We start from the raw sequence: 21,034 nt of genomic DNA, 5'->3' as shown, positions 1-21,034 counted from the left end.
TTTGTAAAATACCCTTGTTATTAACTTTGAGAACACTTCGCATACAAAATAAACTGCCTTTACCCCATAGAGGGAAGGTTGGTCACCCTTTTGTCACACTATTTCTTTGATTACCACATCATCAACATCTTTGATTACCACATTAAAACATCATCATCTTCGATTAACACACTAAGAAATCATCATCTTTGATTAAAACATTAAAACATCATCATTTTTTATTAACACACTAAAAACATCATCTTTAATTACCACATTAAGACACCATCATCACCATCTTTGATTACATTAAGTCATCATCATCATCGTTGATTACCACATTAAAATATCATCATCATCTTCGATTACCCCATCAAGACATCATCATCATCTTTGAATACCACATTAAGACAGCATCATCATCTTTCATTACCACATTAAGACATCTTTGATTACCACATTAAGACATCATCATCATCTTTGAATACCACATTAAGACACCATCATCATTTTTTCCGTTCAGTACCCAGAACACATGTGGTTGTGCCACCACAGAAAGCTCTTTTCACTTTTCCTTGGATTCTGGCAAATTTTTACTTTGTTTTTTAACAATCTATCTTATGTTTATAAAAACATTGATTATTTTTATCTCTTTCCAATAAACGCATGTGAATTATATGCATACAGAACTATATGGTAAAGGTCAGATTGGCAGATGGACAAAAATATAGACTGGTTTCTTTTTAAATTTGTCTCTGGCTACATTTATTTGATGACACTCAGTTTAAATGCCAGAGTCACTTCAACAGCTGAACTCTACTTCACCTGCTTAACGGACCATTGGGTTTGAACGGGTACTTTACTTTTTACTCTTTTAACATTTATTTTTTTATCATACAGGTTGTACATTCAAAGTGGTTCGGGAACCAACCCATCCACCGGTGTGATACGACAATGGCAGAATGGCGATGAGATAACCGTGGTGGTCAACATCCCTGGGGAATCAAACAGTATCCAATCGGGTGAAGAGGTTGAGGCTATCTTCTCGCTGAATGGTCAGCTGGTTAGTGCCATTTCTTTGACAATTGTCAGTTAACTGTGCTCAGCTGTTAACTGCTATTCCTTTGATTATTTGTATTCAAACATATTCAACTGTAAAGTGGTATTTCTATGGTACTTATTTAACTTTAGTTCCATTTAGTTATATTTTGAGCAAAAAACAGAATTATTTAAAAACTGCTTTAATGTAGACAATGTTGTTTTTGGCAGATCTCCAATGTCAAAACAAGAATGACCAATGTAAAGAAAGGAATTCGTTTTGTGTTTATGGTTGGAATGAGAGTAAAAGGTACAAAACTACAAATCATGAACTTTCGTCAGCCATATGTTTTACCTGTGAGTTTCTTTTGTTACATTTTTTCTTGTTGCGAATAGCAAATCTTTATATTTTATGAGCTGCTTGTATTAAGATTACTATAATTTAGAAAGTAAATGTAAAACATTGAAAATATATGTACATATATACGCGTGTGTGTGTATATATATATAAATATATTTATATGTATATATATATATATATATATATATATATATATATATATATATATATATATATATATATATATATATATATATATATATAAGCTGCTTTTAACTCTTTAAGACCATAATGACGCTCCCAGCAGTCAATCCGCCGGCCTGCCACACCGTAACGACGCTCCCAGCGTTCGATAAAATTTTATAGATTTAATTTGTTGTTTTTCAGAACCCAAGTTTTTAATCGTAAATCTAGGTCATGATAACACTAGAGGGGCCATTTTTTGTTGTATTTACTTCTTGTAGTTTTCTCATTAGGTTGATTTTGTATTTTATAGAAATTTTTTTGTAAAACAACTTGAAAAAAGGCATTTTTTAAACACTGCGGAATGCCGTTCAGCGGCAGCTTCTAAACGTTTACGTCGTCGCATTATAAAACTAACCAAAATTAAAGTATTTGTACTAAGACTAATCCGATCCATGATTTTTGTAAAAAAATGAACGTACTTTCGTTTTCTGTGAATAAGAACTCATGAAAATGAATGCCTATTATTAATTTTCCCGACAGAAGCGTAATTTTAGCCCGAAAAAAATCAATTCTTTATTTTTTCTTCTTTAAAACTAAGTAATTATCTTTCTTCAATAAATAAATAATTACTTAAATTTTATATCAGTGTGTAGGGCATTCAATTACGATTCATTTTTATCAATAATGTGTGGGGTTTAAATGAACGGGTAAAAAGATATAGGTCATTTAGCCACAGGGGTACTGAAAAAAAGGAGTGAAAAAAAATAATTCCTGTAAAACGTGAAAATAATTACGGGCTTAAAGAATTAAAAAACTAGTCTAATGTATAAACTAAGATAAAACTTTGTTATTAAAAACATTGAAAATTTATGTAAAGTTTATTAATACTAAATAAGCTTCATTTGGAAAATATTTGTATTGGACTATAATGATGAAAAGAATGCTACATTTCCCAATAATGATATGTCATGACATGCTATAGAAAATTATACCTTTGATTTTCAGCCCCCTAGAATGGACATGCTGACAATGGGGCGTGCTAATTTCATGAAAATCATGGATGACGGAAAGCTCTCATACAGGTTGGCCTGCATTACTTTACTCTTACTTTTCACCAATTTGTTTGAAATTTAATTTTGTAATCCATTTTATAAATGTCAAATTACTTACTATGAATAATAACTTTTGTTTATTTGTTTTTAAAAATTTTTAATTTGATAATTTATTGTATAAAAATGTATAATACAAAATAAATAATTTATAAAATAATAATTTGACCAGTTTTAAGTTATCCAGTGAAACTGGACACATAAAAAAAACAATAGAAATCATTATTATTAAACTCACGGGAGAGGATAACCCTTCAGTTAATATGTAAACCAGCTTATGATGAGAATGGTTAGAGATTTGAACCTACCAACATATGTTAACCAGCTTATGATGAGAATGGTAGAGATTTGAACCTACCAACATATGTAAACCAGCTTATGACGAGAATGGTAGAGATTTGAACCTACCAACATATGTAAACCAGCTTATGATGAGAATGGTTAGAGATTTGAACCTACCAACATATGTTAACCAGCTTATGATGAGAATGGTAGAGATTTGAACCTACCAACATATGTAAACCAGCTTATGACGAGAATGGTAGAGATTTGAACCTACCAACATATGTAAACCAGCTTATGACGAGAATGGTAGAGATTTGAACCTACCAACATATGTAAACCAGCTTATGATGAGAACCTACCAACAGATGTAGGACATATGCATGTACCCTACAATAGTGGCAGAGATAAAATAAAAAAAGAAAGACTAAGATGGTTAGGTCATCTGAAATGAATGCAGAACACTAGAGGGGTGAAGGAAATACAAAACAAAAACATAGGAAAAATACCAAAAGACAGGCCTAAGCTGAGATGGCTTGATGACATTAAGAATGACATATGTCATGTTGGTGTCCAGACATAGAACAAGTAGATAGCAAATGGAAAATAGTGGTCAAGCAAACCAAAGTCTTCCATGGGCTGTAGAGCTACAGGGATGGATTGATATGGATAAAATGTGTGCTTTCTGTTTCATTGCTGTTTTATTTATAAAATACAGCTTGTTTTTGCAATAATTATACAGATACGAGCCGGCCCGCGGCATAACATACGCCGCTATTTAGTTGTTTCTAATTTTCAATAATTCATAATTTGTGAATTCGACAGTACCAACGCTGACACTGAAAATATTTCTTTAAAACACTATAAGTAGCTCGTTAAGGACCATAATCCCCCCCCCCTTCCTTCCCTCCCCCCCTCCTCCCCCCCCCTACGTTTAAAATCGTTGGCTCTGCTTGTAAACATTTAGAGTGAACACAGCTCACTAAAACCATGTAGGGGTGGGGAGGTAGGGAGAGCGTTTGCAGCTTGTTTTCTAACGGCTCGAAGAAGAGAATTATATATATAGATGTTAAAAAGAAAAAAAATAATACTCCATTGCTGTTTAATAAATATTTTTTAATTTGAATGTGCTATTTTTTATTTTGGTAACCCTTCAACCAACAGAAAATTTGATGAGCGCAACTGGTTTGGCCTGTACATGTCCAAAACCCCATTCAGCAAGCATTTGACACATTTTGAGATTGAGGTGCTAAATCTGGGCAGTCAGCAGCATGCAGCCATTGGCTTTGCTGAGAGATTCTACCTAGTCAACAACATGGTGGGATGGCATCAAGGCTCTGTTGGGTACCATGCAGATAATGGACAGTAAGTTAGCTAAGTTTAATCGTGACCCATATGTGAACGCTATGACACCATACATTAAACTACTAGCCATAAAGACAGTTAAAATCATGTAAACAAGAATAAGGCCAGTATTTGGGAATATGGTTATTATATCTGATCATGGTGTTTTAGAACAATGTTACCAAAATCATTTTTTTAATCTTTTATTTTTTTTTATTTCTGCCCCTCCTGAATTCTTATTGTGTATATTTTAGATAAACAACCAATGAATACAGTACAACTTATAGCAAATACAGATAATATCACTACATTATTTGTTTGTTTTGAATGCAAATGCAACTAACTCTCATAGTATAAGGACAGTTTGACATCTGAAATATGCTTCTATAGGCTGTACAACAACTCTTCTTCTGGAAAACCAAGTAAACTCACCAGTGACCCTACGACCTTTGGAAATGGCGATGTTGTTGGCTGTTGGCTGGATGAGACGACTGCCAAATTCAGGGAAGATGGAACTTTAAAAAATCAGCAGACGCTCAAGTTTTACTTCAAGAAAAATGGTGTTAAAGTAGGTTGTTGCAATATTAAAAGCACAGAGTTACTGAGAAATTATGTAGCCTACTAATAGCCACTACCATGTATGACTATTTTAACACTTCATTTGTGTATCAGTAGTCCTACCCAAATATGGCTATTATAAACACCTTAAATAGTGTATTAGTAGTCCCACTTAAGTATGACTATTTTAACACTTAAGGAACTGTATTAGTATTTCCATCCGACTAATACTATTTTAACACAACCCTTTAACTCTTAGCAAAATACACACACATCAAACTTTCAATAAAAAAATAAAGATTACCACCAATAATTTGACTTAGTATACTAGTCCTCCCAGCATGTAGACCCCTCTTTCAGACATTTTTAGGTGAGGACATAAGTAGAAAGCAGATTATCAGAATTTTAAAATCGTCTTTTCATTATAAATTGCAAATGATAAGCAGAACGTAGCCATGACAGGAACTTCCCATGAGTCGAACATTACTAGTTATGTACTTTTTTAATATCACATATTTATATACGGACCCTAGATGGGAGGTAAGGTGTCTCACACCAATTTATCTGTCTGCCAAAGCACAGAGATATAAGATTTTAGCCAAAAAAAAACGGTATCATGAGTTCAATAGGACATACTACTGACTTGAACCCGGTTTCAAACTCAAGACTTTTTGGTTAGAAGACTAGCACCCTACTTCTAGGCAACACCTTCCCATTAGAAACTGTTTTAGTTCCATCCAACTATAACTTTTTTAACCCCTTAAGAAATTATATCTTAGTACTCCCATCCAACTATAACCTTTTTTAACACCTTAAGAAATTATATATTAGTATCTCAAACAACCTTGATTATTTTAACACTGAAGATGTTAAAACCTGGAACATGAGACTCAATAACAGACAATACACATATATTTAATTACAGACACCTCTCTCTGATCAATTTAAATTTCTTTTAACTCACGCTTATCAATTTATATATCTACCTGTTGCATAATCAGGTCCATGAATTTGAATTTGAGTACCTGTCAGATGGGATTTACCCTGCTGTCAATCTCCACTATGAGGGGGATAAGGTGATGTTACGTAACTACTACCACGGCTCTGAGACTGGGGACCTGGTGGTGAAAGATAGCAAGGTAAAGGTCAACTGTCGTTTGTTAAATGTGTTGCTACAGTAACATTTCAGCATGAAATCAAGTCACAGTCTAAAAAATAAAATCATTCAAATTTTAAAATCTGTTTGTAATAAACAAATTAAAAATAGGGAAAATGGTTAAATATAAAATTGACAGGACCAAATATATGAATTTTTTTAGTTTTTTTTTTTTTTGGGGAAAATTTAAAATCATTCATATTTTAAAATCTTTTTTGTAATAAATTAATGAAATACAGTGAACATTTTTAAATGTCAAATTGTCAGGAACAAATATGAAGTAATTTTTTTTGGAAAATTATCTGATCACTGCTATTCTGATTGGCTGGTTAGCCCTGGCTGAGTGTATCTGTAACTGCTTGGCAGTAGACCAGGTTTTCATTACAAGAAGCAAAATTGCACTTAAGTTTTATAGGGTGTCCATTTTTAAAAAATAAAAACCACTTCAATCTAATTAATTATTCCAAATAGAAATAATAGGATATAATTATATTAAATCCCCAAACTCAATATTTAAAAAAAAAATTTTTACACTAACCAATCTTGGAGTGTAAGAATGAATTAGTGAAACAGCATTCACTTATTTAAACCAGGAAACACAAAAAGTTCAAGATGATTTTGTTGAAGGCTGCAAGTTTACCATTGTTGGCATTGAGACAGATGGCGCCCAGGTGAAAGGAAAGCTACAGCTACTGCAGGAGGCTCTTGGTGGAGCTCTGGAGTTCCCTGCTCTATCCCTCATAGAGCAGCACATGCAGATGATGGAGAGGTGGGTAGATACACGTGGTGGTGTATGATTGTTTACAACAGCTGTTACATGATATGTGCTTGATACTTGTGGTGGTGCATAATTTTTATCAACAGCTGTTACATAATATGCACTTGATACTTGTGTTGGGGTATGATTTGTTTCAACGGCTGTTACATAATATGTGCTTGATACACATGTTGGCGTATGATTTTATAAACAGCTGCTACTTGGTATTAGCTTAATTCACGCTGTAGTGCATGGTTTTATCAACAGCTGTTACATATTATGTGCTTGCATTGTTAATATGAAGCTAAAGATACATTAATTTCTAAAGTTTAGACATTATTAAAATTCATTTTAGAATATTTGAAACCGCTTTGAGGAAAAATATTTTTATTTACTTTCTTTAAAAAGGTTACAATATACTTAAATTTGACTGTGGAAAATAACATATTTAAATTTTAAAACTCCTCAATGCATAAGCCATTAAATCTAGAAAATACCACTGTCATTCTTTTTTCTTAAACTTTAGCTAAATAGTATTAGAAATTGTAATCAAATCTACCACTTCCTTTGCAGCAACCCCAAACTGATGGACCTGCAAGGGCAGCAGCTCTATGGACAACTGGCTTGGCAGAAAGAGTGTCTTGAACGCTTTATGGGCAATAAATCAAGACTCAAATTTATGGCTGTTGATCTTTCATCTGACAAGGTCATTTAGCCTGTTCTTGTTCAAAATTTTAAAATGTATATCTACACTGTAAAAATGAATGTTATCAGGCATAGTTTTATAATGAAAACCATTTAGTTATATACTTAAGTTACTCATTCAAACCTGGCAGTTCATAGAGCAGATGAAGTAGAGTTAATCTGTTTCTGTAACCTTGGCATATAATATTATAATTTTGTCAGTTCTAGGCAAAGAAGCATTTACTTTTGCAAACTTTTGTAATGTATCCATCAGAGTTGGGAGAGCTGTGTACACAAGCTAAGGATCCGAACTCATGTGCTCTACTACCTGACCACACCATTATGTTTATAAATACAGAAAAACTATTAAAATGTTTTAATCAAATTTCTTTTATCAATTTTTAAAAAACTGTTACGTTTGTAAAAATATCTCAGGACCATCAAGCACTCTGTGACCATATTGTGGAGGTTTGCGAGACTGACCTCAGCTATCACAGGAAATATTACGATCTCCATGACACCATTGCTACCGGCCTGAAGAAGATCTCCGACACTCTGGCCAAAGAGAAGCTGATGGCAGCTGACCAACTGTACAACCTGGTGTCAGACACGCTGGGACCAAATGGTCGAGTCTATGAGGCTGCTGTTCGCTACCTGCAAACTAAGGTAACTTATTGTCTAGGTAATACAACGTGTTCAAACTTTTAATGTTCATATATATATTAATATTTATATAAACCTATATATATATATATATATATATGTATATATATATATATATATGTATATATATATATATATATATGTATATATATATATATATATATATATATATATATATATATATATATATACACCATAAGAATTTTAAGACCATATAATGTTGATTTTACGGCATTCAAAATTTTGACATTGTAAATATAAAGCAACGTAAGCACATCTTTACTGAAAGCTATATGTTGCCATGAGACAAATTACATTTTAAGATTTCAGCCACACATAATTTTTAGAAATAAACAGGTTTTTAAAAATAATTTGCATTATTTATTTATGTCCAGTTTGTAGACTCTATGGGACCTTTATTATTCTAAAGAATCTCATTTACAATGTATGTTTCTTATCATTTTTATTAAATACAAATCACTTATTTAGGGTCGATTATTTTGGGTGCCAATGAAAAGAACCACAGTGGCCATAGACATACAGTTTGCCAAAAATCTGGTCAATTCATCAATGATCCTGCCAGATAAACTGTCAGGCTCAACAGCAACTTGTATAGGAGAGGAGACACATATCTGGCACAGTATCTCTGAGATAGTACCTGAAGTAGAAACATTTTCACAAGCCAAAGTATGTATTATCATCTGCATTTGTTAAATGTTAAACCGAAATATAAAATGTATTTTATTTGCTTTATTCTAACTTTAATTATTGTTGTAGAGTCATTATAAGTCATGTGGTCGGCGTGGTCGAGTCGGTAAAGCTCATGGTTGCTAAACCGAAAAGTCTAGAGTTCGAACCCCTGGGCAGATGAGGCTCGTTAGCTGGGGACAGCCACTCTTCTAGGAGAGACAACTCCAAAATTAAACAACTGCTGCCTTGTAGTTTGTTCTTGGTTGGACAAAGGCTATGGAAGCAAATCCAAAAAGAAAAGCAGGCTGAAATCGGAGTCAATGGCTTCAATGGCGCATAACCAGTTGACACGTAACGCTTAATTGTGTTGGAGGCGTGGTCGAGTCGGCAAAAAGCTCATGGTTGATAAATTTGAACAAAGTCTCGAGTTCAAACGCACTGACAGATAATTCTCAATCCCCTTCAACACTAATAATTAAGAACGAAGAAGAAGAAGAAGAAAGATTATAAGTCATGAGGGAATTTATAGGCTAAATGTGCTAGGATATTTCAAGCTACTAGGCTATTCATATTCCAAAAAGATATTTATGTCAAGTGCTGATTTTCATTTCAGAAAGATATTTAAAATCATATGCTGATTTTTATTTCAGAAAGATATTTTAAGTCATGTTCTGATTTTTATTTCAGAAAGATATTTTAAGTCATATTTTTTATTTCAGAAAGATATTTTAAGTCATATTTTTTATTTTTATTTCAGAAAGATATTTTAAGTCATGTTCTGGTCTTTATGGGAGTCATTGAGGTTCCACGTTTCCGTGATAATGGAAATGGAAGCAAAACTAACCTTGCTAACAGCCCTATGTTTTGCTACTGTACAACCAAATCCATTGGATCACTTCCTGTTCAACTGGTAAAACATTGGATGGTTTATTTAAAGATAACATTTAATCTTCTTGTAAACATGTTTTTCTTCTAAGCTGAAAGACATTACCCTTTTTTTTTTTTTTTGATAAAAACATCGTTGTTTTTCTCTACAAAAAATGAGTTGGTTTTTTCAGTTTGACTTCATCCAATCAACAAAAAACAACATTGTTCTGATAGAACGAGAGTACCAGTTCTTGCACAGCTCCCCTGCAAACATGCTCTCTATGATTGTTGCAAGGTGCTTAGCTTTCTCAAAGCCTCTGGTCATTGGACAAGACTGGTCTGTTTTCCAAAGTGGAGCTGCTCAGACTGTCATCTTTGTTCAAGGAGGTAGGAAATATATTTAATCTTTTGTAACTTCTTCTTTGTAAGAGTTAATTTCTTGTTTTTCAAGTACATTCATGATAAATTAAAGTTTCTTTATCTTTCTTTTAGCCATAGTATGAAGTAATTATAGTCAAAAAGTAAAGTTCCCATTTTGAACCTGACAGTCCATGGGGCAAGTGAAGTAGAGTTCAACTATTTCTGTGACCTCTACATGTGCAGGGATAGAGTGGTCAGCACTATACCCAGCCTCCTTGTAGATGATGTAGAAATAATGCTTGTACTGTGAAAAGTATTGGGTATATGATTTGTTCCTGGAAATATTGCTTTTCTTTTTATCCTATTCCTGCCAAACACACATGCTGATAAAGTTGAGGTCATTCATTTCAGTGATTCCACCACACTTGGGAATGGTGTGGTCCAGCTGTTTTATTTCCCTAATGTAAATCAGGCACCAATCAGAACTGTGTAGACTTAGGGACAAGCAGCGACTTATGCCCAGGATCTGAACTAGAAACTTTCCATTCAGCAGTAATAAGCTCTAGCATCCCATATGACCATGCCATACAGTTGGGAACATTGTTGCTACAGTATAAATTAAAACATTTTTACTGCAAATATATCATAATCTTTTAGAGCTCAGTGTATTGTGATATTCTTGCAACAGAGCAGGGACTGAGGGTTGAGACGCGCTGCTTCATGCCGCCATCATCCAGAGAATCAGACCGTATCAACTACGACACACTGTTCCACGTACAGGAGTATGCCTTCAACATCTACAGCCTGTTTACTGACACCATTGATCTCCTTATAATGAGGTTGAGAATTAAAGCTTTACACAATGAGAAGATACCGTACAACATGGGTATGTAGTGGTTTTGCTTTTATAAATAGTATAGTTTTTTTGTATTGTTAATTGAAATGAAAATTCATTCTTAGTAGTTGCAGTGAATGTAATATTTATTGACTATTATTTTAGCTGAATAATTTTTAAATCTTTATAAAGCAATTTTTTAATTTTCAAAAATTTAACTTTGTGTATCAGTTTCATTAAACCACAAATAGCAAATGAAAACATTTTTATGATAAAAATTTACTATGAGCAATGAATTTGTCAATTAAACTTATTTAAATTTTAAACAATTTCACATATAAAAATTACAAACGGTTATTGACTACAAATTGTAAGACATTTAAAAAAAACATTGAGTATCATTTCCAATACTTAAATAATAAATATGAATATGTTTTAAAATACAGCCTGTAAATTAAAAAAAATTTTTGAAGATTTAAAAAATTGTTTTTTTTAAATGTATCATTTTTGCAAATAAATCTAAAATTCTAAATTATAGTTATTGTGTTGTTTTAAATGTAAAATGTACAAAAATATATCTACACCTATAATCTAAAGACCTGATGTAAATGTTTATCTCTAGTTAATAACTCCATTGGCTGCATCCACCACTGGGACCTATCAGATGATGACTACAGGCAGACCTTGTGCACACTGTGTGGGAAGTGTTGTGAAAAGGGACGTTACTGTGAATATAATGGTGTAGGGGGAGAGTACCAGCATCAGTGTGGCTGTGACACCAATGTAACTGGTTGTGCTGATTGTGGTATCTGTCAAAATTGTGCTGAACTTTTGTGGGTTAGTTATAATTTGATTAGTTAATTTACACAATCAAAAGATTTTATACTATAGTTTTATTTTCTATATTTAACTGGAATACAAATGATCAATGAACTTATAAATTGTAAATAGCTTTTTGACATTTTAAAATCTATTTTAAAAAACAAAACTTAATAAAATATAATTGTTTTAAAAAAAAGTAGTTTATTTAAAACAAAAATTGTATTCATTATTTAATCCCTGTATTTTAATTTAAAACGAAATTAAGTTAATATTTTTTAAAAATGAAAACATATTGTACATTTGCAGACCATCCGCTCCTATCTACGTCCAAATTTAGAGGTAGCCAGCTATGGTAAAATGAGGAGCAGCCCTTACATACCCATCCAAGCAACAACATATGATGAAGTGGACATAACTAACCTTGGTGCAAACCAGACACCTATTTGCTTAAAAGTGTATGTTGTTATATTATCATAGGATCTCTGAACTAAACTAAAAGATTTAAACTTTCACATCTTGATATTTCCTTAAAGAAATAAATTTATTATTATACTCTACCATTGTCACTTGCATGTATACCAAGTCCATAATACTGATTACTATTTTTTACTATAATTTTCGAAAAATAAATATTTTTATTAATATGGTATAGGTCTCTTGTGTAAGTATTTTTACTATTCTGATACTAACAAGTTGATCACAATGCTCATGTGTAGGAGTACAGGCCATGGGTCGTCATCAGATCATGTGGGTGTTTTGACCAAGATGTTCCCATTTGAGGCTGTTGAGTTTCCTGACCAGAAAAGTCTTGAGGCCGACATGAATAAGTGGTCCCAAAACGTGAGTATCAATTATCAAATAATAAAAGGGAAAAGTTCATTATGGTTAGAAAATTAAATTTAAAAAAATAAAAATTATAGGGAGTCTGCGTGATCGGGTTCGTAAAGTATATGGTTGCTAAGCCGAAATGTTCTGAGTTCAAAACCCGGGCAGATGAGGCTCAATAGCTGGGTACGGCTACCCATCGAGGAAAGAAAACTCCAAAATAAAACAGCTGCTGCCTTGTCATTTGTTCTTTGATGGGCTAGGGCTATGGGAGCAAATATAGAAACAGAAGCATGCTAAAATTGGAGCTCACTGCCTAAAAGGCGCATAACAAGTTAACATCCCATTGAGAACACAAAAGAAAAATAACACTATCTACTTTATTTTCAACCTTGAAAAGTTTATATGTTGAATATAAGTACCTTTACGAGGAACCTATAAACTTAAAATATATCTTTTTATTAAGCCAAATCTTTTGGGTTTAATTTTACTGTTGCAGTTTACAGATAAATATCATTAGTAATTAGTAAAACACTATTTACTCATAAATTGTAATTGTTCAATTAGTGTACAGTTCGGCATTTATGTTTACTTGACAGTTTAATGATTGATTGTATTTATCAGCATTTGTAACTAAACATGACTGCATGTTAAAACTATAAAAATAATTTGTATGAATTTTCAGTCTGATGATTCAAAACTGATGACTTTTGATCAAGGTGACACTGTCACAATAAAACTGGAACCTATCAAAGTAAGTTCAGTTTTCATTTTGCAATTTATATATCACCATAACTGTATGTATTGAATTCATGTAAAATAGTTAAATTAGTTAAGTCTTTATATCAATTAGGTCTTTCATTATTAAAATATGTTAAAACACTTTTTTTTGTAAATAAATAAAAGTGTATGATTGTACATTTTATAGATTTCCATAGATGCACTTGGTAAAACAGTGTTGAGTTTTGTTGGTCAAAGACAATTTTCATTTTTTTCACTTTCTCAAGCCATTTTATTACTTTTATCCATACAGTTTTTTTTAATACAATTATGTTTTAATTATTTATGTTTTTCAATTTAAATTTTTACTTAACAAAGTTTGCAAAAAAACGAATAAACTTTTTATAAATAGCGAATAATAGTTGGCTGGTTTATGTATGTGTTTTTTAAAGCAGAAAAAAAAATTAGATACATAACTGAGTCAAGACTATTAATTTCCACATATAAATCAACTGCCTAAAAGAATAAAAATATTACTATGATGTTTTCAGCTACAGTTTGTGAACTATTTCAATTTTTCATTTAAATTAAAACTTTTTATTAGATCTTATAGTTAGATTAAATTAGTTTTAGAAGTTTTTGTACATGTCACTTAAACAATATGAGTCTGTGAAAAATTAGAATTGTACTAGTAAGTTGTCTTAAGTTGTACTTAAGAAAGGTTATGAACATACATATAACTTTTACTCTGTTACAGCGAGATCCTAAGAAATTGGTCCTGGAAGAAGAGGAGTCTCAGGATGAAATTGTCCCACACTACTTCACCTGTATATGCAGGGAGTCTACTGTGTGGCATGATACTGGAATTGTGGCGTAAGGTTTTACCGTTCTGTTGAGAAAAGGGCTTACATTTTTACTGTAGTTGGGGCTTATGTGTTTTATTTTTTTGTTAATGTTTATTTGTTGTTTTGTGATTTATATTTTACATTACTAAATTTTAATATTTGTACCAAAAACAACTTTACATTTGATCTATTCATAGATTTATGTTATAGCAATATCAAAGGTTATTATATTACTGTTATTCCTGTGATTTTTAATGTTTATTCTAATACAATAATAATAATTTCAAGACAAGAAAATGACTTTGGTAATTCTAAAGCAATCAACAGTAGTTTGCTCTTATTTATAATAAATTGAACGTAATGAAAATATTTATATTTTTTTTTTGACTTAATGTTTAATAAACGTAATAGAAATTGAATATCATGTTTTTAATTACAATATTCTAGTTATAGGTAAAACATTCAATTTGAACTATTTTTAGTTAAATCTCAATATTTTTAAAACAATTTTGTTTCAAATAATTTTGAAAGTTTTTAATTAACCAGCAAGTTCAATTCAACTTCACAGCTACACCAGCAGTTCACCTGCTGTCCCTGTTGGCCAGTTCATAAGTGCCTCAGCTCTCACTCCTGAATGCAATTCATTTTCTTTTGGTAAGCAATTATTTTGTACTGTTAAACATTAAACTGTTAGGAAAATAAATGTATTAATCATTTTGTGTTTAGATAGTAAATGATAAAACAATATTCAGTAATATTCTACAAAATTTGATTGAGATATCTAATTGATCATACTGAGTCGAGCTGGTAAGAAAATACTTAAATCTCTAGAACTTTAACTGTTTCATCCCTTGTTTTTTCTTCTCCTTTGTTCTTACTTCTAATGATAGATGGTATTTCCTCCAATACAATTAAATATTATGTTTCAACCTGCAAATCACCATATTGGTCCTTGACTTCAATTTCAGCCTGCTTTTATTTTTGGATTTGCTACGATAGCCTTTGCCCTTCCAAGATCACACTACAGGCAGCTGTTGTTTGATTTTGGAGTTTTCTCTTGAATGAATTTCTGTCTCCAGTTATCAAGCCTCATTTGCCTAGGGATTCGAACTTTTGACTTTTTGATTTAGCAACTATGACCTTTACCACACACTGACCCCCTCATCCCTTTTAAAATGTGTCTGTTGGTCTCTCTGCAGTGCTGTATCAGAAGACTATATTTTAACTAGACAATTGGAGATGTAAACAATAAATAAATAATGAAATATCAACAGAGATTGTTAACCCTGGCAAACACTGCTACATTGCCATTGGCTTGTGCCATAAGAGATACGCCCCAGACAGACAACCTGGGTGGGATTCTGGTTCTCTTGGTTATCATGCAGACGATGGAGGGTAAGGGGTTAAGGCGTGTTGCCTAGTACATGTTTGTGTCTGTAAAATACTCTTTCAAACCTGACAGTCTATTTCATCTGTTTATGTGACCTCAACATGTTCATTTAAGAGATTATGTGATTCAACATTAGAGTAAAATATTATATTTATTATTTTTATTAATTTGTTTTATTATTATTTAAGGGGATATGCGCCGTAAAAAATCACTAAATTTCTTGTTTTTCGTCATGATGGGTTTCTTGCACTTTTGGATACTATGTCCATTTTTTGTATTAAGAAAATAATAACTTTAATGAGAAAAAAAATTGAATGTGTTTAAACTACTATTTTTATGACCTATTAATTAAATAAACTGGTAGTGATCTCCCCTAAACTTTCTCGAATATTCTTATATAAAACAACAGGGGATGGTAACTGGGGATATAGTTATGATTTTTAATCCATTTTAAATACTGAAACTTTTAAAAATAGAATAGAATCTCAGTAAAAAACAATTGCGCACCAAGCGAACGCCTAATAAAGGTGTGTATAATGGTGCGCAATAGTATTAGTACTTTAAAAATTTACATTAGTTTTTTGAGAAATCGGAAGTAGCGTAAATTACTACTTCCAGTCAACGGAAATTACTCAAAATTTAACAGAAGGTAGAAAATTAGATCTTTTACTTTCATGTGAAATTTCATTTATCTATCTGAAATAGTACTCAAGTTATAGGCTTTTGAAAAATTCAAAGTAGAAAAAGTACCACTTCCGGTTGTCGGAAATCGCTCAAAAGTTGATACGGATCTACGATTTTAATATAATACTTATATATGAAATTTCATCAACCTAGCTGTAACGGTACTCAAGTTATCGTGTTTACACACGGACAGACACACACACAGACAGACACACACACACACAGACATACGGACAAGATTGCAAAATTATGTTTTTCCGTATCAGTGAGGTGTAAAACGTCGAGATTTGTAAAAATCTCGATTTTTTTTTTTGCACGATTACAATACTTTCTCTATACTACGTATATACGAGAAAGTAAAAATAATCAATTTTTCCCAATCTTACACGCTCTCTATGAAAAGTTTTATATCCGTCATCATATTGTATTTGGCATCATTGGAAAGTTGGATTTCTCATGTATTTGATAATCTTAATTTCCATCATCCCGGAAACACCCAAAGCTTACAATCGTCTTGTAAAAAACAGAGCATATCCCCTAAATTATATAAAAGCCATGTAAAACAACTTAGTATTCTACAATTTTTTTTTCATCATTTTTTCATTTTAACATGTTATATTGAAAAAGTATGCCACATAAATATTATTCACATTTTTTTTATGTATTTACATTTTATAAAAAGAAAATGGCTTCTCAATGTTTTAATTTTAAAAATCTGGGCAGAATATTTGCTGGTGCTGGCTGGGCCAGTGCACATGCTTCAACGTGTACCAAAGGGGACATCATGAAATGTGAACTCAACTTTGAGGAACAGACTGTGACATTTTACAAGAACGGACAAGTGGTAAAATAACTAAAATAACTGTCATTGACCGAGCAGCTACAATAAATTAAATATATTAAAAAAATTAAATATTTCCAATACTAAAAACTATCAATTAATGTTTTGTTTTATACATTTTTTTTTTAAATATTTAACTTTTAATAGACGTGGTTCATCTAAAGAATTGATTTAACTGTAATTTTTTTTTTACTTTGTAATTCAAGGTATACACCACATCAAAGCTGCGCAAATTTGGCAACTTCCATGCAGTTGTTGGCTTCCATTCAGTGGGTGAGGCTGTGAGGCTGCTTGAAAAAGAACCCTGGCAGATGACTGGAGATGAGGAGGTAAAAAGCCATTTTGTTTGTCCACCGATCATCTAGAGGCCTAGGAACCTGTCCATAGGCTATATATATTTTTTACAAATTTATTTTAGTTAACATTAATTTTTTGGATTGCATTATTCAAAGGCTTATAGAATGTGTAGATAATATATCACATTAACATTACATGGCTTTGTTGGTATGGTGAGCATATTTCATAATTGAAATTATATTTTTTGCTTTTATTTAAAATCGGGATCACAATAAAATTCTCTGAATGCTATATTGTTTTCTCAAAAAAAAATAGTATCAGCACTGACAAACTTGAGAATTTCGCCTTTTAACAAATAAGTTTAAAAAGTGACCCTTTCTTGCCTGATGGTCAGTGGGGCAGATGATGTGGAGTTCATCTGTTTCTGTGACCTCGACATATAAGGAATAGTGCTGTCTGTTCTGCGCCCAACAGCTTTATTTACTTTCCATAACATGAATCATGTACCAAAAAGTACCCACCAGAGTTGGAGCGACTCTAGCCCAGGATTTGACCTCAAATCATTTGGGTTAGCAGATGTATGCTCTACCACCTGACCCATAAAATGTGTTACTGTATCACATAAACATTTACATAACTATGGTTGACATACATTTAAAAGGTTTAAAATAAACTAAAAATTAAGCTGTAATCACTGATTGCTCCCCCTGTTATTGTGCCTGCAGCCAGACCTTCCCTCTGCCTTTGATTCCTACAAGTATGGCAACATGTATATCAGGTAATTTGTCAACATTTGTTTCTCATCTGCAACACTTAATTCTTGACATTTCACCTCATGCTACCTACTTTTATACAATTCTATTTTATAATTATTTGAAAACTAACAATATATACTAAACTTAGCTTAAAGTACTTTAAAAATTAAATAATGCTTTGCCCAGGATTTATTATTGAACTTTAAAAATGTAATAATCACCATATTGAAACCGTGTAACATTTTAATGTAAGATCTGTTTAATTTTTGGCTTTTAAGAAAAATATAAGATAAAAGTATATTTGAAAAGATCTGTTTTAGTAAAAAGAAGGAGCAAAACTAGTCATTTCATGCCATATTTAAATTTACAGAAGCAAAGTTTAAATCTATGACCAATTACTTAAGGGGTCATCTACTTATGTTATCCACAGGGAGGCAGGAGAGAGGGGAATTAAAAAAATAATTTACTTGTGGACTGAGGACGATGGGGTGGGGTAGAGTGACTCACATCAATGGGGACATCCACATTTCAAATTTAACATCAAAATATTTATCTAGACAAATAAAAATTACACAAAACATGTCACTTGCATCCCAAGTATAATCATTTACTGACATGCTTGGAATTCATTTTTTTTTTAAATAAAATCATGGTATCATGTTGTAAATTCATGTCTCAGAATTATGTGAGGGTTGTAGAAAACAGAAAATCATACTCAGTCAAATTATTTTGTAGACATTGTAGGCCTAAATGGATGACCCCCTAAAAAAGCAAATTTGTTTTTACAGCCCAGGTAAAAAACTCCCCATGATGAAAGTTGGTGGTAAACTACAAGGATGGCTTTTTATCTACAACCCCAGCAAAAACATTGTTGGTTTCAAGGTACATAGTTATGTCACTTTTTTTAAATACTCATTTTTAACTGCTATGAACTGTGCGAAAAGAGTTCATTTTTCTTTAAATGTGTATGGAAAGAGATTGTGTAATCAATGCTATTCCAACTGTGTCTACTTTTCCTGATACTCATCAAAACTAGATGGACTCAAGAATATCTGTTGACTCAAGCCTGAGAAACAATTATCGGACTTTTGGGTAATCAACCCACCCACTGATTTGTATATACTAAATATGTTATCCTTTGATTATTTTAGATATCCCCACCTCACATAGTGACAGGTGATGTCAGTTTCCTTGAGCCATCAAAGTGCAGAGCTTTTAGATTGTCTGTAGACCCTACTGAAGGTACAGGACCTTTATTATTTTTATCAGATTTGGACAATGTTTAAAACTTTACTAGAAAAAAAAAGTATGTGAGAAATTAGATTTTATATGTTTATGTTATGTGTTTTGACAGCAGCTGCTCCTGTGTTGAACTTTTAGCAGTCGTAAACTCTAACCATCTGATCATGTTGTCCCTTTTTTGGGTGTGCATGCCTATCATTCAATTACATTGCAAATATGGATCATTTATTAAACTGACTTTGTGGTTTTTTCCAGTAAAAGAGTTATACTTTGTCTATATATTTGTGTTTTCTCCATCTAGAGAGTAACATCCTTATATTTGTGTTTTCTACAGATAAAGAGTTATACTTTGTCCATATCCACTGGTTCCTGTTGGAGTCTAACAGAGAATACACTGATGAAGATATCCTGCCCTTGTATAACAGCACCACATCTGAGAGCCTTCTCAAACACAGGTAACTATACAGGCAGTTGTGGATTTTATTCTTACTAGTATAGCCTACTTTTTTATATAATTAACTTTTTTTATATTAACATGACCTATTTGACTGAAAAATATAATGATAATTAGAAAGCAGGTTTTTAATTTTAAAAAAATAAAGATTTTGAAATTTTTAAGTGTGTAAAATTTTTATATGTAAAAGAGTCCAAGCTCAGTGATTTTTTTTTAAGGAAAGCTTAATTCACCTGAATTTTAATAATGACCCTAAAGAGGTCAATCTTATCCCACAATATTAGTCATTATCTATAACCTTTAATGCCCCTAAACCTTTAACTTATACATAGCCTTACCCTCATCTTAGATTTAAACCTATATTTCTAATCTCTATTTCCAGATTAGCAGTCTCCGTAACAGATGTGCAATCTTCTGAGTTACTTCCCTTGAAACTGGCTACTGTAGAACCTGATAGCTCAGTATGTTTGCAACTTAATATAAGAAAAAGTAGATTTGTGATGGGTTTTTACAACAAAGTAATGGCAGTTTAAAATTTTATGGCTACACGCACGTTTTGAGAAGTGTTTTACAAATCTTTCAATCCAAGAAAGATAAATGTTTATTTCACATTGTGTTCATTACAAGTCAGTCTCTGGGGTTCACTAGAGGTCAAGTCACACATTGAACTCGTACAATTCACTTCATTCACAGTAGGATTTTGTGAGTGTGGACAATGAACTCAGAGTTTGTTCCAGGCATCTCTTCAGGGGGGGGGGGCTTTTACCGCCCCCCCCCCCCCCCCAACGAAATGAAATTTATATAATTTATATAGAAAATATACACTTGTAACAGTGTCCGCCCCCCCCCCCCCCCCCCAAAGAAAGTCTACCACCCCCCCCCCCCCCAAAAGAACCATTGGTCTATGTATTTTTAATAATTAACAGATTTAATTAATTCATTTATACTTCTCTTTTAAAAGTTGAATTTTGTTTTATCTTTTCATTTTAATATCCAGCCAAAAATAAAAAAAATTTCTAATCTGACAGCATGGTTATCTGGCAGAAGTTTTTAAAAATGGAATTTCTGTTCAAAAGTACTGGTTAAAGAGAGGCAACTATGTTTGTCACCTGTTACCTACAAGCAATGTGCTGGTCCGTTACCCAAAATATCCTGTAAGTGTCCTTATACATCTATAGAAAAAAAAATCAAAGGAAATTTGTTGTATATTTCTAGGAATTGTGCAATGATTTAAACATATAAACTTATATTAAAGCAAATTTGAAAATTGTTAAAATTTAAATAAAAACATGTTTTAAGCAAAACAATTTT

The 21,034-nt window shown here is 32.1% G+C and overlaps 2 protein-coding genes across 2 annotated transcripts in view; both read left to right on the top strand.

Moving 5' to 3' along the window:
* The first annotated feature begins 514 nt into the window (after positions 1-514).
* Positions 515-17,340, top strand: LOC131942992 (uncharacterized). Its single transcript, XM_059302997.1, has 23 exons — positions 515-564; positions 880-1,042; positions 1,249-1,374; positions 2,549-2,625; positions 4,099-4,299; positions 4,669-4,846; positions 5,838-5,975; positions 6,586-6,761; positions 7,323-7,455; positions 7,869-8,099; positions 8,586-8,783; positions 9,544-9,696; positions 9,845-10,040; positions 10,702-10,899; positions 11,471-11,685; positions 11,977-12,125; positions 12,387-12,510; positions 13,181-13,249; positions 13,973-14,088; positions 14,629-14,714; positions 15,335-15,455; positions 16,858-16,978; positions 17,182-17,340. Exons 1-23 carry the CDS (start codon positions 515-517, stop codon positions 17,338-17,340), a joined length of 3,378 nt encoding a protein of 1,125 aa, XP_059158980.1.
* Positions 17,341-18,001: 661 nt separating this feature from the next.
* Positions 18,002-21,034, top strand: part of LOC131942991 (uncharacterized) — a 29,147-nt gene continuing 26,114 nt past the window's right edge. Inside the window, exons 1-6 of the mRNA XM_059302996.1 lie at positions 18,002-18,050; positions 18,816-18,909; positions 19,179-19,269; positions 19,604-19,724; positions 20,106-20,184; positions 20,752-20,877. Of these exons, the coding sequence (XP_059158979.1) occupies positions 18,040-18,050; positions 18,816-18,909; positions 19,179-19,269; positions 19,604-19,724; positions 20,106-20,184; positions 20,752-20,877 (522 nt within the window). The 5' untranslated portion in view covers positions 18,002-18,039. The remainder of the gene's footprint in view (positions 18,051-18,815; positions 18,910-19,178; positions 19,270-19,603; positions 19,725-20,105; positions 20,185-20,751; positions 20,878-21,034) is intronic.

Source organism: Physella acuta, unplaced genomic scaffold (genome assembly GCF_028476545.2).
Source record: "Physella acuta isolate Inbredline_101_S28 unplaced genomic scaffold, ASM2847654v3 ptg000438l, whole genome shotgun sequence".
Classification (NCBI taxonomy): Eukaryota; Metazoa; Mollusca; class Gastropoda; family Physidae; genus Physella; species Physella acuta.
Note: the sequence above shows the minus strand (reverse complement) of the source record. Positions and strands in the feature narration are given on the sequence as shown.